This window comes from Eubalaena glacialis, chromosome 13 (genome assembly GCF_028564815.1).
Source record: "Eubalaena glacialis isolate mEubGla1 chromosome 13, mEubGla1.1.hap2.+ XY, whole genome shotgun sequence".
NCBI classification, from domain to species: domain Eukaryota; kingdom Metazoa; phylum Chordata; class Mammalia; order Artiodactyla; family Balaenidae; genus Eubalaena; species Eubalaena glacialis.
This window is the reverse complement of record NC_083728.1, coordinates 31538743-31556120: the sequence shown is the minus strand read 5'-3', so window position 1 is coordinate 31556120 and position 17378 is coordinate 31538743. Positions and strand designations below refer to the sequence as shown.

Sequence of the window (17378 nt, the reverse complement as noted above, 5' to 3'; positions counted from 1 at the left end):
ACATACTATATGAGTCCATTATATGAAACTCTAGAAAATGCAAGCTAATCATTTCTGCATCTGATAGAAAGCAGATCACTGGCTGGGGGAGTGAGAGAGGGAAGGACTATACAGGGGCAGGAGAAACCTTTCTGTAATAACCCAAATCTTAATTGTTGGGGGCAAGAGGGGAGCTTCATGGGTGTATTTATCTGTCAAAATATATGGAACTATACACTTTAAATGGATATATTTTATTGTATGTAAATTATATCCAATAAAGACACTTCTATAATAGAAAAAAAGGAGAAATATTTATTTCTAAAATAAAGCTCCACAGATACATTTAATAACAAAATGGGCACAGAAAAAACAAATGGAAAACAAAACTAAGAAACTCTCCCAAAATGCCTCTTGAGTATGAAAGAAAGGTAGATATATAGAACACAGAACCAGAAAGTCCAACATCTGTGTTATATGAGTTCTAGAAATTTTCTGGGGGAGATAGGGGAAGACAGGAATCATTGGCTTGAAATAAAATTAATAAGTGTAGAAAGGGGAGATGTATAGTCACATCCTATTGAAATTTCAGGAAATCCCTAAAAACTCCCAAAGGAAAAAAGTGAATTCCTACGAAGATACATAAATCACATAAAAGTAAAATTAGACTTTTCGTCAGTAACACAGATGCTAGAAGACAAGAGCGCACTGGCAAAGTTATAAGGAAAACAATTTGAAACGCATATCCAGCCAAATCAGCTTTCAAATGGGAGTGCAAGAGGAAGACATTTCTACACATGAAAGAGCTCAACATTTACTATTCAAAGACCTTCTCTGAAATAATTAGTAGATGCACTCCAATATAATTTTTTAAAGCACCCAAGAAGATATGAGCCATATATACAATGATAAGCACAGGAAGCAATACATGCTGACTTTTAGGAAAATAAGCAATCTGCGACTAAAATACTTACATGATTTCAACATAGGAAGTCGAAGAGGGAAGAGAAAGGAGAGGGAAGTCAAAGCAAGCAGCAGCTCTGTCTCGTTGGGGAACGGAAGACATAGATTCTGATTATTTCTAAACAAGAATAAAGAAGTGATGGTTTAAATGCATTAAAAATTTACAGGCTGGGGTTCCGTGGTGGCACAGTAGTTAAGAATCCACCTGCCGGGGCTTCCCTGGTGGCGCACTGGTTGAGAACCTGCCTGCCAATGCAGGGGACACGGGTTCCATCCCTGGCCCGGGAGGACCCCACATGCCGCGGAGCAACTAAGCCCGTGCGCCACAACTACTGAGCCTGCACTTTAGAGCCCGTGTGCCGCAACTACTGAAGCCTGCGCGCCTAGAGCCCGTGCTCCACGAGAGAGGCCACCACAATGAGAAGCCCGTGCACCGCAACGAAGAGTAGCCCCCGCTCACCGCAACTGGAGAAGGCCCGTGCACAGCAACGAAGACCCAACACAGCCAAAAATAAATAAATAAATAAATGTATTAAAAAAAAAAAAAAGAATCCACCTGCCAATGCAGGGGACACGGGTTTGAGCCCTGGTCCAGGAAGATCCCACATGCTACGGAGCAACTAAGCCCGTGCACCACAACTACTGAGCCTGCGCTCTAGAGCCCGCGAGCCACAACTACTGAGCCCGTGTGCCAAAACTACTGAAGCCCACGTGCCTAGAGCACACGCTGTGCAACAAGAGAAGCCACCACAACGAGAAGGCCACGCACCATATGAAGAGTAGCCTCCGCTCGCTGCCACTAGAGAAAGCCCGTGCAGCTACGAAGACCCAGCACAGCCAAAAATAAATTTAAATAAATAAATTAAAAAAAAAAAATTTACAGGCAACTCCAAAAAAAGAGAAAATGAACATATGACCATCAAACAACTAGGGGGAAAAAATCAGTTCAAAAACAAAGAGGAAAAAAAGTATAGTAAATACAAAACAAAAAATGACAGGAATGAATGCAAACATATCAGTAATCACAAACAGGTCAAATTTCTCTTCCAGATTGAAGAGAAAATTCAGCTATATGCTTATATAAAAAGATACATCTAAAATAAGATAATACAAGTAGACTGAAGGTAAATAAATGCTAAAACACCCACAATAGAGTCCCATCATAAAGAGGAGTTGGATTCTTTAAGATGAAAATGGCATTCAGTCAAAAATGAATAAATCAAAATCTTAAGCACCTCACTGGAGACTGATAGAACGGTTGACTTACATTTAGGAAACATGATATAGTAAAAGTCAAAGCTTATGTTTCAAGACCAATACTGCATTTATCAAGGGCTCACATTATAAGAGGTGCCCCTCCAAACAGTGATCTACCATCCCTGAGCTCACTCGCAATTACTGGGTTGGCCAAAAAGTTCATTCAGGTTTCTGTAACATCTTACAAAAACCCGAACGAACTTTTTGGCCAATCCAATATATATTCACTGACTAAATCCGTGAGTAGGGTCACTGTGACCATGCTTTGCCACGTTTATATAGTTGAATTTGGGTAAGCAAAACAAATGCCTGGACAATGTTACTCCACTCTATTAAGCAAATGTTAACAGAAAGCAAATACAATACTAGCCGACTGAAAAGAATTCAAACAAACAAAAAGCATTATAACAGCACAAAAAGAAATTGTCATGTGCATATAAAACTATAATTGATATGATCCTGACATATGCTTCAAAAAATATTAAAAACAAGGAGAAACTGACAAATCTACAAATCAGCAGAACCTCAAATTCCAAAGAACAAAACCAAACCACATTCACTTTCCACAATACCTCAAAATAAGAAATTAATCCAACAGACACAAGGAAATAAATCTATCCACCTGGAAATCTTCAAACTCATTTCTATTAACTCCGAGACTGAAGATGAAATCAAAACAAAATTTATTTTTGAATGAATGACAATGAGAACACTATATAGCAAAAGGAATAGGATGTCTACCCAAGGTGGGACTCAAAGGGTAACTTCTAGCCTTAAATGTTTATCAAATGTATTCAAAAAGAAGGAAGCTTGAATAAAAGGGAATGTCACATACAATTTGAAATGCTAGAAAAATAAAGCAGACCCAAAATAAGCAGAAGGAAGTTATTAAAGATGAAAGCAAGATGTAAATGAAATTAGAAAAACATCATCATGAACAAAGCCACAACAAGCTGATCAGTAAAATCAAGCTTTGAAAAAGCCATTAAAACAGACAAACTTCTGGTAAGTGTATCTAAGAAAAAGAAAGAAGATATAACTTTTCTCAAAAGTAAAAAGATCAAAGAAGATGAACCTACGCAACCAGAAACTACAAATAAGCCAATTTACAACTTTGTAACAGTGAATTTAAAATGTACACTAAACAGAGGATTAGCTAGAAAAGAATAAAAAAGTGGTTCAAAATGAGGTAAAATACACAGATCAAAAGCACTGAAAATTTTTAAAAAGAGGTCAAAGATCTACCACCCAAACAACAACAAAAAAGCACCAGGCCCTAATGGTTTCCAGGCAAACCATTAAGAGTTTCTAGGGCACAAAACAATCTAGAAAGATTCCCAAGTCATTCTAACTTCATATCAAAACTAGAAAAGAAGTGCCTCACAAAACAAACGCAAAAATATTAAATTATTAAACAATAGAATCCAGTTGTGCAATAAAAGTAATATACCATGGCCAACAGGGATTCTTTGGAACGCAAGGATGGTTTTCACATTAAAATTCCAATTAAGGAGGCTTGCTTACATTAGTACATTGAAGGAGAAAAACCATGATTATCTCAGTACATTCCAAAAAATAAAAATTAAGAGAATCAATTAAGCCAACAAAATAAAAAAAAATTTTTAATTACTGGACACACCAAAAAAGAATACAAATACAAATACCAATAGCTTTTCCTATGTTATAAGCAAAATCCAGCAAGAAAATGACGTGAAAAAAATGTCATGCATAACAAAAACCACAAAATATTTATAAATAAATCTAATACTAAATATCTATGATTGCTATTAAAATGGTGTACTGAAAAACATAATAGTGGGAAGATATATCATGTTCCAGGAAGGAAAACTAAATACTATTGAAGTGTCAATTCTCCCCCAAATTAATCTAACTAACAATGTCAATGCAATTCTAAAGAGAACACTGTGGCTGACTCTCCAGCCATTCCACCTCAGTCAGAAAGAGAGTCCTGATTTTTTTTTTTTTTTTTTTTTTTTTTTAACACCAACAGAAACTCCATTTCCAGTGATGAGGGACTAACTCAACCTGGTCATGAAGTCTGGCCCTGACTGGAAGAATAAAAAGTTTCTTCACTAATGAAATCAACAGTGCTGGATATGACTGAAGTAAGGAGATTCAATTCCTCTTTTCCTACTAACAGCGCCATTCTTTTAACCATCAACTTTAAGATGATGCCAACCTCATGGAGAGCAAAGAAGAGACACAGCACTCTACCAACAAATATATCTCATCAACAGGATTGGAATCTGAAGTTTTGGACAGATCTAAGACCAATGGAAGACTGTAATGCTTAAAACAAATTAAGACTTACTCCCCTTTCCACAGATTAAAAAGTTGAAACATTAGTTTATGGCTATTATGTTTTAAATGAGCATCTATTAACAGCCAAGCACTTTACTGCACGAGTTTATTTAATGTTTACAATAACCATGCACAGTTATCACCCCACTTACAGATTAAGAAACTGAAGTGCAGGGACTTCCCTGGTGGTCCAGGGACTAAGGCTCTGCACTCCCAATGCCGGGGGCCCAGGTTCCATCCCTGGTCAGGGAATTAGATCCCACATGCTGCAACTAAGAGTTCACATGCCACAAATAAGAGTTCGCATGCCGCAACTAAAGATCCCACAAGCCACAACTAAAAAAAAAAAGATCCCGCATGCCGCAACTAAGACCTGGCACAGCCAAATAAATAAATAAATATTTTTTTTAAAATAAGAATGAAAGAAAAAGAAACTTAAGTGCAAAAGAGCCCAAGGTCACAGTCAAGAAAAGGCAGAAGTGGGACTCAAACTCAGATTTCCTAAATCCTTTTAAAAGTATCTTTTAACCAGTATCTATACAAATCTAACAGCACAAAACACATATTCTTGGGTTAAATTTTTTTTTAAGTAAAAGTAGTTTAATAAAATTCACATACCTTAAATAAATAAAGAGAACCAACAATATATAAGGAAAAATAAGGAGCCTAAGGCTGAAAGAGTAAATAGCCTTATTATATCCTTTAGTAACTTCTGGATTTTTTCGTTATACTACTAATCAAACCATTTACATATTCAAGAACTGAGAGACAATGAAAGACATGGGAGGTCCATTAGATGCATGCTCTCTGATAATCTCTCAGGCCATACAATTCTGTTATTTCTAAACATTCAGCCTATCAAAGGGGGTTTAGATTCCTATCAATAACTGAGAGACTGCCCCATATACTATGACATGATGACTACTAGAATAAGCCTTCCAATTCTTATTCAAAACACTATGTGTGGCACTTCCCTGGTGGCGCAGTGGTTAAGAATCCGCCCGCCAATAAAGGGGACACGGGTTCGAGCCCTGGTCCGGGAAGATCCCACATGCCGCGGAGCAACTAAGCCTGTGCACCACAACTACTGAGCCTGTGCTCTTACCCCACGTGCCACAACTACTGAAGCCCGTGCTCAGCAACAAAAGAAGCCAACGCAATGAGAAGCCCATGCACCGCAACAAAGAGTAGCTCCCGCTCGCCGCAACTAGAGAAAGCCTGCGCACAGCAACAAAGACCCAATGCAGCCAAAAATAAACAAATTAAAAAAAAACAACAAACCACTATGTGTTTCTGGCAGGAAAAGTCACGGAAAGTCAAGGAACTTTTGCTACGCCCTCACATTCCTCATATCTCACTAATAAAAGGCCTATTTTATCACTTCTGATTAGTGAGTCTTTCCATTAATTTTCACAGATATTTTAGTCTGTTTTCGGCCTTCAGCATATTTCCTGATATATTTCCTCCAAGGTACTCCACCTAGACAATGTACACTTGACTTAGGACACATTTCTAGGAAGAATTTAAACTTTCCCTCACAGATTTATGTAAAATCATCAATAGCTCACTGTCTCATAATAGGTCTCAACAACTGAAATGCTTTCCAATGAGAAATATATGGTTTATAAAAGTGTACTCAATTTTCCAACATTATGAACTATATCTTTACCAGATCACATGTGGTTAAAATACTGCAAACCCAAATCCCTAGACTGGTCTAGGCAGCGATCTTTGGCCTCATATTAAAAGACAGACCTTGGGACTTCCCTGGTGGTCCACTGGTTAAGACTCTGAGCTCCCAGTGCAGAGGGTCCGGGTTCAATCCCTGGTCAGGGAACTAGATCCCGCGTGCCGCAACTAAAAAGTCCGCATGCCGCAACTAAAAAGATCCTGCTCGCACGTGACACCAAAGATCCCACATGCTGCAACTAAGAAAGACCCAGTGCAGCCAAATAAATAAATATTTATTTATCTTACCTTTTAAAAGACGGACCTCAATAAATATTCCCAAAATAGTTTAACTCAGGGACCAGATACTTATAAAATACTACCTACTATAAAACCAGCAGACTCAATAATAAATTTTACATTCAAGAAATATAAACAGGACTTCCCTGGTGGCGCAATGGTTAAGGATCTGCCTGCCAATGCAAGGGACACAGGTTTGAGCCCTGGTCCGGGAAGATCCCACATGCCGCGGAGCAACTAAGCCCAGGTGCTACAACTACTGAGCCCGCGTGCCGCAACTACTGAAGCCCGCGCGCCTAGAGCCCGTGCTCCGCAACAAGAGAAGCCACCACAATGAGAACCCCACGCACCGCAACGAAAGAGTAGCCCCCACTCGCCGCAACTAGAGAAAGCCCACGCACAGCAACAAAGACCCAACACAGCCATAAATAAATAAATAAAATTTATTTTTTAAAAAAAGAAATATAAACATACAAAACCTAATAGGCTACTAAAAACTGCAAGATAGCTTTCACTTTCAGAAAGCAAACTTTAAGCCATTATAAAGGGTTTTCATATCCTAGTCCACCTTGCTGACAAAAATTGAGAAAGAATATTAACTGAGAAAGAACAGTGCCTGAAGATAAAGATACCCCAAATTATGAACCTGAAAAGTGCTCCCAAGGTTATAAATTTAACCCCAAGGAACCTCACTGCTCTTTTAAATAACCAGACAAAATAGCTATTCTGCTATATCACTGCCTGATAAGGTACTCTCAAACAACATACAGGCTATTATCTTGGTCCTTATCTCTCCTTTTAACATGTGTTTAAGCAAAATATTTTTAATAACATACATCCCCCTTGCTTATGGTCTCCTCAGATATACAGAGGGCATTGATGGCAACACTCAACAATCATACTATCTAAATGCACAATTCACACATGGGCCCCTAAAATAACATACTTAATTTTACAAGCTGCATAATTATATTATTTTTAAGTTATGCTTAATGCTTTATATTCGTTATTCATCAAAGAAGAGGAGCCGTGTTTACTTTTATTTCATTTAGGTTTAAAGTTGATAAAACAATAGGTTAAAAAGCACCCTCTCCTATTCTGTCCCTCAAAAATGGGCTACAAAGCAATAGAAATCTAACTTTTTTCCTGGGCTCCCAGTGGGCGGCCCTTCCTAATTCCCTAACTGAAGATGAAACACTGCACCTGATAAAAGGCAACCTCCCAGCACCAATTCCATTCTGGCAACACTGATGCTCCCCCAATACCAAGGAAAAGCTAACTATTTTCTAGATTAGTATTATCAAGCTACAAACAAAAGCTTTATTTTCTAGACTAATGGAGGTTAAGGAAATTCCATGATTGGCATGAGTCCAAAATCAGCATGTCCCCAAGCTTTCCCTGGAGTGCTAAAACATGCTCGGGAGTCACCTTCAAAGATCCAGCTCATCCCCCAGCACTGCCATGAAGCACTGTGATCCCAGAGTTCCCACACCTCCTGCACATCTGGGGCCCTAGATTAAAATGTATGTTCTCTTGTTACATGTTACATGCATGTAATGTTCTCTTGTTACATTTGTCAAATCTGTACATTTTACTGTATGTAATTATGCCTCAATAAAATTTTAAAAATTAAAAGATGTTTTTAGACCCCTCTGCAGATCAGAGGGTTTTTTTTTTTAAGCTTCTGAGTGATTCCACATGAGAACCACTACTCTGGACTACATTGCATGTACCTTCCAAGATGTGGAAAGTCAAGAAACTGGGTCCGAAGTCAGACACCTAGAATCAAAACACAGCTCCATTACTAACTCACTATATGCCCTTGGACAAAGAGAAAATTTCACTGAGCCTGTTGCCTAATCTGGAAGCTGGGGATAACAAATACCCACCTCAGAGGATAACTGCAAGACTTAAATGTTTATAAAGTATTTGGCACAGTGTCTAACATGAACACGTAAGCATCATCGCTACCATTGTTAGCATCTTTGTTTCCATCATTTTAAACCAATCTTTATTTGGTAATTCTCTGACCTATGAGACATACTCCAGCTAATCTAAAACTTTTGAAGAACTTCTTAGACACACATGCCTAGCCTCATCCCTAATGACTATGATGTGTTAAGTCTGAGGTGGGACAGGTTTGGGAATCACACTGCTCTCGGGAACATGTGTGGCAGAACGTGACTATAATCAGGGCCCACAATTCCTAAGATAAACTGAACAGCTCCTTCTAGTTTCCAATGACAACTAGTCTCCTACCTTAAGATAAGTAGTGTAATGATATCAGAATGAGGTTTTCTAACAAAAGTAAGGTGGCACCAACCCAACTCTCCTAATAAAAAATACAAAGATTTAATCTTTATTGAATTCCCTCAAAGTTAAAACCAAAGTATATTCTTTGAGGGATTAGCAATCAATACACTGCTTCTCCATCTAACAGGTATACCCCTGGACAGTACAGAAAGAACAAATGGAAAGAAAAAACACCTTGTTTATGTCTTTAGTTCTCATTATCTGAGAGATGGCTTTTCATGACTTTTGTAAGGACTAATGAGTTTATTAAAGCTCTTAGAAGAGTACATGAAAAAAATTTTTAAGAGTGCCTGACTGGTGGCAAACACCTAAATTACAATACTTAGAATCTTCATGGCCAGTGGTCACAAAGAGCTGGCTACATGGCTGTGATTCTTTTTTGCTGAATCTCTGGAATTTACATCCATCTCTAATGAGGCAGTACAAAACCACGAAGGAACTAATGTTTTGCATCGCTTAAAAATCAGGTGCTTCTCAAAACAGGAACCAGGCTCTAAAAACGGTATAGGTTGAGAGCGGATCATCTCTTTTCCAATTCTCTTTCAAGAACATAGGAAAAGACAAAAGAATTAAGAACTCTCAAACTTTTCACAGCAAAATAGGGGTGCATTTAATATTTAATCATCCAAATCATATAAAAGTAAAGCAACTGGGTTGCTGGGCTGAAGTACAAGACTATTCAATAAAGACCTCGCACCCGGGGGGGGGGGGGGTGTGATGAATTGGGTGATTGGGGTTGACATGTATACACTGATGTGTATAAAATTGATGACTAATAAGGATCTGCTGTATAAAAAAATAAAGTAAAAAATAATAATAATTTTTTTAAAAATGACCTCACACTCATCCTGCCACTTTCTCACTCTCATAATCTACATTTAAAACAAGTTGATTTCCTGAAATAGGAATCTGGCAACGACAAGAAAAAAAATATATAGCCACATATAAAATGTTATTATATCGTAAAACTCATATTAGAGTATCAAGACAGTGGATACTTTCAAGAGTTACAATGGCTGTTTGAAGGAGGACCCGAACTGAAGACCTGTAAAGAGAAGAAAATATCTGGACTAGATCACAATGCAGAAAAAGAAACCTGATAATAAAACGGAAAAACCGAGTCTCTGGGAAGAGCATGTGCAACCGCCAAGGCGAGAAGTCGTTTTTCCTCAAAAAAGAAAGGCTTAATGCCCAGAGTGCTACAGTACTGAATCGTGATTATCAGCAAAGAGATGGAAAGAAAATAGAGGCTATATCTGGGTGAGACATGACCCGAATTCTCATGGGAAGAAAAGCAGACAAAGCTTAGTATACAGAACACGGAATCCAGTTTTAGGCTTGCAGCAACTCAACCATTTTCCTTGAGCCCAAAATCTCCAGGTAAAAAGGATGTAACGTCTTGCAGCTCTTTGGAAATCCACGGAAGACAGACACTGGGGATTCAAACGACTTGAGGGGGGAGGGGAGGTGGTGAAAATGGGTCAAAAGAAGCCTTCCCGAGGAAAAAAATAATGCGATTCTCAGCCGAAGAATGCACAAGGAACTAAGAACCGGGAGGGAGAAAAGGTCCTGGGTACGGACGCTACACTCGGACAACCGAGAAGCAGAAGCGCGAGGCCGGACGGGGCCGAACCCGCAGCCCCCGCGTTGGGGGACCCGAGGCCTCCAGCCAGGTGTCAGCCCAGCACCAACCTGGGACCACCGAGCGGGGGCACTGTCTCCGCGCGGGAAAAACGGCGACCGGGCCGGAAGGGGGCAGGGCGAAACGCGAGGGCGCCCCGCCGGGCACTTACGCGGCCGCTTCTTCCTGAGGCTTTCGACGCGCTGACGGGAGGCCGACGTAGCGCCGCTGTAAGAGCCGGGCCGGTCCCGCCTTACGCCCTCCGCCGAAGCCGAGGCCCCGACGGCGGGAGCCGACGCGCTGTTCGCCCGGCGCCGCAGTGGCTCCCGCCGCCGCCCATCGGGGCCGCCGGGCGTCGGCTCCCGGACCGACGAGGCGGAGGTGGCGGCGACCCCGCAGTGGCGCTCCATGGGCGCGCCGAGCCGGCCCGCTCCCATCCGCAGCAAGAACCGCTGCCGACCGAGCCAGCCCCCCAGCGCCGGTGCCCTCGTCGCCTCCTCCGCGGCAATCCAGCCAGAGCAGAAGAACATCCTCGGCAGGCCGCCTCTTCCGTTGCGCCAACGCGCAGCAAGCCAATCCAAACAAGATGGGGGCGGCCCGAAGGCCTCGTATCCAATCGGCTGTCTGATTCGAGGCGGATCGACCGCGCCTCCGTCCAATGAAAGGCTCGGGGCGGGGCGAAGGACGGCGAGGGTGGGGATCCGGGCTGGGCGGAGGAGAAGGCGGTGTTGCTGAGCAGAGAGTGATGGCGGCGCCGCCCAATGGACGCGTTCGTGGAGGGGTCCGCGCCCCCTCCACCGGGGTACACAGGTAGGCGCTCCGGGCCCCAGAACTCTCCCGGGAGCCGCCTCGCGCCCCCGAGCCCCGCCCTGCTGGTGCGTCCCGTCGCCTCCCGGCTTGCGCCCTTCAGCCCAGCGGTGTGCCGCAGGGTCTGGTCGCCAGTCGTTGGCAAACAGAAGGGCTTGAACCGGGGCTGAATTTAGCCTTTGTCCCTCGACCTGATTCCACTGTTGCCGTCAAGGCCACCAGTCCTCCGCGCTCTGTTTGACCGCCACCCCCTTCCCCAGCACTGCCACTGGCGTGTTTAGGCTAAGCCCCCTTCATTCCTCCTGCGTTAGAGAAATGTTCCCAGTACTAGAACTAATGAAAGGACTGGGGTTGGTCTCCATGGCAACTGGAAGAAAGAGGTGGGTTATAAATCCTTTGCCACCCTCCTGTAGTGAAGGAGGGGGATGTGGGAGCCAGGAAGTAGGATTGGCTCTTGGAAGGAGAGTCTGGACCCCCTTTCTGTGTGGTGCAGTGGAGGACATAGGATTTGGTGGCCGCCTCGGGGCCTGGGTTGTTGGGGATTTTGTCTGATTGGTTTTTTGTTTTTTAAATCATTTTATCACCTTCTTTTTGGGGGTGAGAACATGGTCACCTCCAGCCCTGAGATACTGACCAAAGGTCCATCCAAGCGTCTCTTCTCCCATAGGTTGCCCATGCCTGGAATGATCCATGGCTCTGTACCCCCAAGGCACTCCCTCATTCTGTCAAGTTGAACGGGATTGTGGGTTTATCTTGCTAACAAATTATTTCATAAGTGCCTCCCCTGAGAGACTGTAATGTCCCTTATGTTCTTCATTTTTCCTGTAATGACTGCTAGTAGCAGGCTGAACAAGAAATATGAGCTTCTCTCTTGCTTATTGAATAGAATTGCCATGCTCACTCAAAACTAGCTCCCTGGGACTTCCCTCGTGGCACAGTGGTTAGGAATCCACCTGCCAATGCAGGGCACACAGGTTCGATGCCTGGTCCGGGAAGATGCCACATGTCTCAGAGTAACTCAGCCTGTGCGCCACAACTACTGAGCCTGCGCTCTAGAGCCCGCGAGCCACAACTAGTGAAGCCCACACACCTAGAGCCCATGCTCCGCAACAAGAGAAGCCACCGCAACTAGAGAAAGCCCGCGCGCAGGAACGAAGACCCAACACAGCCAAAAATAAATATAAATAAATAAATAAATTTATTTTTTTTAAAAAATAGCTCCCCTCACTGTAGGATTAACTCTGGAAACCCTATTTCCTAACTCTGGAAATTCCGTCTCCTGCAGGAAGCCACCCCAGAGGGATCCTACAAAAACCAAGAAAACCTATAGCTACTCTTCTAAATCTCAGTGCCCAGCATTGCCTACGTTTCTGCCTCCCCCAACAAAAAAAAAAAACGGTTCTCCTTGACCTGAGGAAACTTCCATCCAGGTCTGTGAGCTGCAATAGATCATCCTGAAGAATCAAGAATCATCATCACCTGAGACTGCCAAGACGAATCCCAACATCAAAACAACACTTGAAGCGTGTGTAGCTTTTCTTTCTTTACTGTGTATAGTGTCTTTTTTCTTTTTTTAATTTATTTACTTATTTATTTTTGGCTGCGTTGGGTCTTCGTTGCTGCACGCGGGCTTTCTCTAGTTGCGAGCGGAGTCTACTCTTCGTCGCAGTGCGCGGGCTTCTCAGTGCGGTGGCTTCTCTTGTTGCGGAGCACAGGCTCTAGGTGCGCGGGCTTCAGGAGTTGTGGCTCACGGGCTCTAGAGCACAGGCTCAGTAGTTGTGGCACACGGGCTTAGTTGCTCCACGGCATATGGGATCTTCCCAGACCGGGGCTCGAACCCATGTCCCCTGCATTGGCAGGTGGATTCTTAACAATTGCGCCACCAGGGAAGCCCAGAAAATAAATTTTTAAAGAGAAAAATGTATCATGGATTTATACTAATTTCCATTCATTTTTAAGGTTACAGAGTTTTTACTTAGCTTCTTTTATCTTAACCTGAAAATCTAAGGACTTCACAACGTTCACTACTTATTTGCATTATCATTAAATATATAGATAATAGTTTCAGAATAAAAATATCAATATTACCAGTGATGTGATTATTAAATACTGTTTAAGATTTTTCTGCAGTTCTTTTTGTCCTTAGGATGTGTTGCACTAGGGACGAAAAATCAAATTGTGCTTTAAAGTCATTTGAAATAATTTCTTTCTGTGTAGTTCAGCCAACACCTCAATACAGAATTAAGTCCATTTTTTTTTTCCATTTTGATTCAATTTTTAGAGATTTAAATTTTTTCTTGCTTTCTCTAATGAAAGAAGCTACCATGTTGTGTGCCGCCCTATGGAGCAACCCATGTGGCAAGGGACTGAAGGCAGCCTCTGGCCAACAGCCAACAAGGAAGTGCAGCCCGCAGAGCAACAATTCAATGAGGAACTGGGACTTCCCTGGTTGTGCAGTGGTTAAGACTCTGCACTCCCAATGCAGGGGGCGCAGGTTCAATCCCTGGTCAGGGAACTAGATCCCACATGCCACAACGAAGAGCCCGCATGCTGCACTAAAGATCCCACACGCGGCAATGAAGATGCCACGTGCCGCAACTAAGACCTGGCAAAGCCAAATAAATTTTTTAAAAAATGAGGAACTAAATCCTGCAAGAACCACGTGAGTGAGCTTGGAAGTGAATCCTCCCCAAACTGCAGCCCTGGCCAACACCTTGATTGCAGCCTTGTGAGAGACCCTGAGCCAGAGGATGCAGCAAACCTGCACCTGAAATCTTAACCCACAGAAACTGAGATACTAAATGTGTTGTTTTAAGCTATTAAGTTTTGGAATAATTTCTCATGCAGCATAGTTAATGGATACACCTCCATAGGGGCTGTATTATATATACTCTTAACTGTTCAATGAATGCAGGGAAAGTAGAATGCTGATTAATCAATTAATGATGAGGTCAACTGATGAGATCAGTTGACCAATGGTCTTGAGTAGAATTGTGTGGGGCTCTGGCTTTGCCCTGTTCTCCATTTCATTAGTGATTTGGTGGCTCATCCTGCACATGGTGGGGAAAAATCCAGAACCAGAGGGTCCTCAACCAACTGAAACAATGACCAAATTGTTTGGATTGTTGCATAAACTAAATTCAATTCAACAAAGACCCATTAAGCTTGGCAACAATAGTTTGTGGACCAATACAGGGAGCTATAGAGAAGGCCCTGCACCCCACTGCTATGAAACGGACCTCAGAGAGCATCCCCAGCCCCAGGCCAAGGATGGGATTAAGTCAGGGCTATCAAATGGCACAGAAGTACATAGAGAGAGGCAAGGAATGATGTCTATCAACCCCCCTAAAAAGGAAACAGGATTGCAAGGGATTAAACGACATTATCAATTGTTGCTCTTTCTCTTTAGTCAAAAAGTCTCCCTAAAAATGCAGTGACTCGGGCTTCCCTGGTGGCGCAGTGGTTGAGAGTCTGCCTGCCAATGCAGGGGACATGGGTTCGAGCCCTGGTCTGGGAAGATCCCACATGCCGTGGAGCAACTAGGCCCATGAGCCACAATTGCTGAGCCTGCGCGTCTGGAGCCTGTGCTCCGCAACAAGAGAGGCCGCAATAATGAGAGGCCCGCGCACCGCGATGAAGAGTGGCCCCCACTTGCCGCAACTAGAGAAAGCCCTCGCACAGAAACGAAGACCCAACACAGCCATAAATAAATAAATAAATAAATAAATAAATAAATAACCCAAAGTTTAAAAAAAAAAAAGATACCCCTGAGTTAGTGGGGATGATATTTACACCTCTCTATGTGCCCTGGAAGCAAAACCATACACCCAAACACACACACACCTCAGAACTCATATAGGCATTAAAAAAAAAAAAAAAAATGCAGTGACTCAATGAGTCAGCACCTGCTTTTAACAAGATCCCCAAGAGGATTTGTATCTCTACTGAAGTTTGAGACACTCTGGACTATATAACTCTGCATAGTTTGGAATTTTTTTTTAATTTCACTTTTTTATTGAAATGTACTTGACTTACAATGTTGTGTTAATTTCTGCTGTACAGCAAAGTGACTCAGTTATACGTACATTCTTTTTTATATTCTCTTCCATTATGGTTTATCCCAGGATATTGAATATAGTTCCCTGTGCTATACAGTAGGACCTTGTTGTTTATCCATTCTATATGTAATAGTTTGCATCTACTAACCCCAAACTCCCAGTCCACCCCTCTGCCACCTGCTCTCCCCCTTGGCAACCACAAGTCTATTCTCTTGAGTCTGTTTCATATATAGTTTCGTTTGTGCCCTATTTTAGATTCGACATAGAAGTGATATCATATGGTATTTGTTCTTCTCCTTCTGACTTCACTTAGTATGATAATCTCTAGTTGTGGTATTTTATTTATTCTTTTTTAAAATTTATATATATATATATATATATATATATATTTTTTTTTTTTTTTTTTTTTTTTTTTTTTTGGCCTCGCTGTGCAGCTTGTGGGATCTCAGTTCCCTAACCAGGGACTGAACCCAGGCCATGGCTGTGAAAGCCCAGGATCCTAACCACTAGACCACCAGGGAACTCCTGGTGGAATTTTAACTTTTTACAGCAAGCACATATTCGTGTATTACCTGTAATTAAAAGATGATTTAAAGAGACTAGATTATAAGGAAGGTGAAAATTCTGAGGGGAGACTGACCCCCTGGACTGGGTGGGAAGGAAGGAGTCCACTGAGCCAGGCCAGAAAGTGACAGCCAGCCACATGTGGTGAACTGAGGAGCTTGTCTCTGAGTAGAGACTCCTGAAAGTGAAGGTGGGAGGAAAAAGGGGGAGGGGTCCTGAACAAGCCCCCTAGATTGAAAGTTCTATTTACATTCACTGCAGGAGCCTCACTTCAAGCAGATATCTGGCCAGGGTAGATCCTCAGAACTGTGGGCTGAATAAAAGAAATGTTAAAGGATCTTAAGTTCTAGAAGTAATAATAGCAGAATTACTGGAAACGTGAGTCCATGGGCTCACAATTCTAAGGACATCGTCCTGATAGCAAGTAGTGAAAAAAGCAATTCTTTCAGCAGTTACCACAGTTTCTCTCTTTCCCGATTCCTTTGGACAGGTCTCCTGCAAGAAGCTGATTTCCAGCTGCATGTGATAATGAAAGGATTTTTCTTTCATCTTATGTTAAATACAAGCAAACTGATCAAATAGGAGACAGCATCTGACTGCTAGGAAATCAGCAATTCAGACAGTATGGCAGTGGCACTTGGGGATGGGGAAGGAGGACAGAGGAGGGGAGGAAGCTGGTACAGCCAGTCCGTGCCAAGGACACTCAAGGGCTGATAGGGCTGAGCTCTGGAGGAGAAAGGATTTGACATCACCTGGTCCAGCCTCATGGTTTATGGGTCCAGGAAGGAAAGGGACGCCAGGAGCTGGCTGTGGACCCAGGACTGGAACCCAGGGCTCCTTCCCTTCTTCATCTTTCTCACCATTCCCATTTTCTCTCCCCACCTCCACCTTTCTGGCTGCTGCCCACCCCGTACCCCCACGTCCCTTCTGTCTTTGAAGTACCCTTTTCAGCATGTATATTTTACTTCAATAAAAAGCTGTGGGGTTGAGGGGGTATTTTTCTTTTATTGTTGTTTTTATAGAAACAGCATTGAGTAAGTAGAAGGAAGATACTCAGTGTAAGTTTTTTTTGTTTGTTTTTTTTTATTTATTATTTTTGGCTGTTGAGTCTTCGTTGCTGCACGCAGCCTTTCTCTATTTGCGGCGAGTGGGGGCTACTCTTTGTTGCAGTGCGTGGGCTTCTCATTGCGGTGGCTTCTCTTGTTGTGGAGCACAGGCTCGGCTCACGGGCTTCAGTAGCTGTGGCGTATGGGCTTCCGTAGTTGTGGCTTGCGGGCTCTAGAGCGCAGGCTCAGTAGTTGTGGCACATGGGCTTAGTTGCTCCCCGGCATGTGGGATCTTCCCGGACTAGGGCTCGAACCCATGTCCCCTGCATTGGCAGGTGGATTCTTAACCACTGCGCCACCAGGGAAGCCCCCAGTGTAAGTTTTTAAAATGCAGACAGGAAGGTGAGAACTTACTCTGAAGAATTTGAGGTAAGCCATGAGAATTTAGGAAGGCTAATAAGTGAGAGGGATCTATTCAAA

The 17378-nt window shown here is 42.6% G+C and overlaps 1 protein-coding gene across 1 annotated transcript in view; it reads right to left on the bottom strand.

Moving 5' to 3' along the window:
- PANK2 (pantothenate kinase 2) overlaps window positions 1-11951 on the bottom strand; it is a 31306-nt gene extending 19355 nt beyond the window's left edge. Inside the window, exons 1-2 of the mRNA XM_061209835.1 lie at window positions 11865-11951; window positions 10596-11430 (exon numbers count right to left, since the gene is read on the bottom strand). Of these exons, the coding sequence (XP_061065818.1) occupies window positions 10596-11430; window positions 11865-11951 (922 nt within the window). The remainder of the gene's footprint in view (window positions 1-10595; window positions 11431-11864) is intronic.
- Between the last annotated feature and the right edge of the window lie 5427 nt (window positions 11952-17378).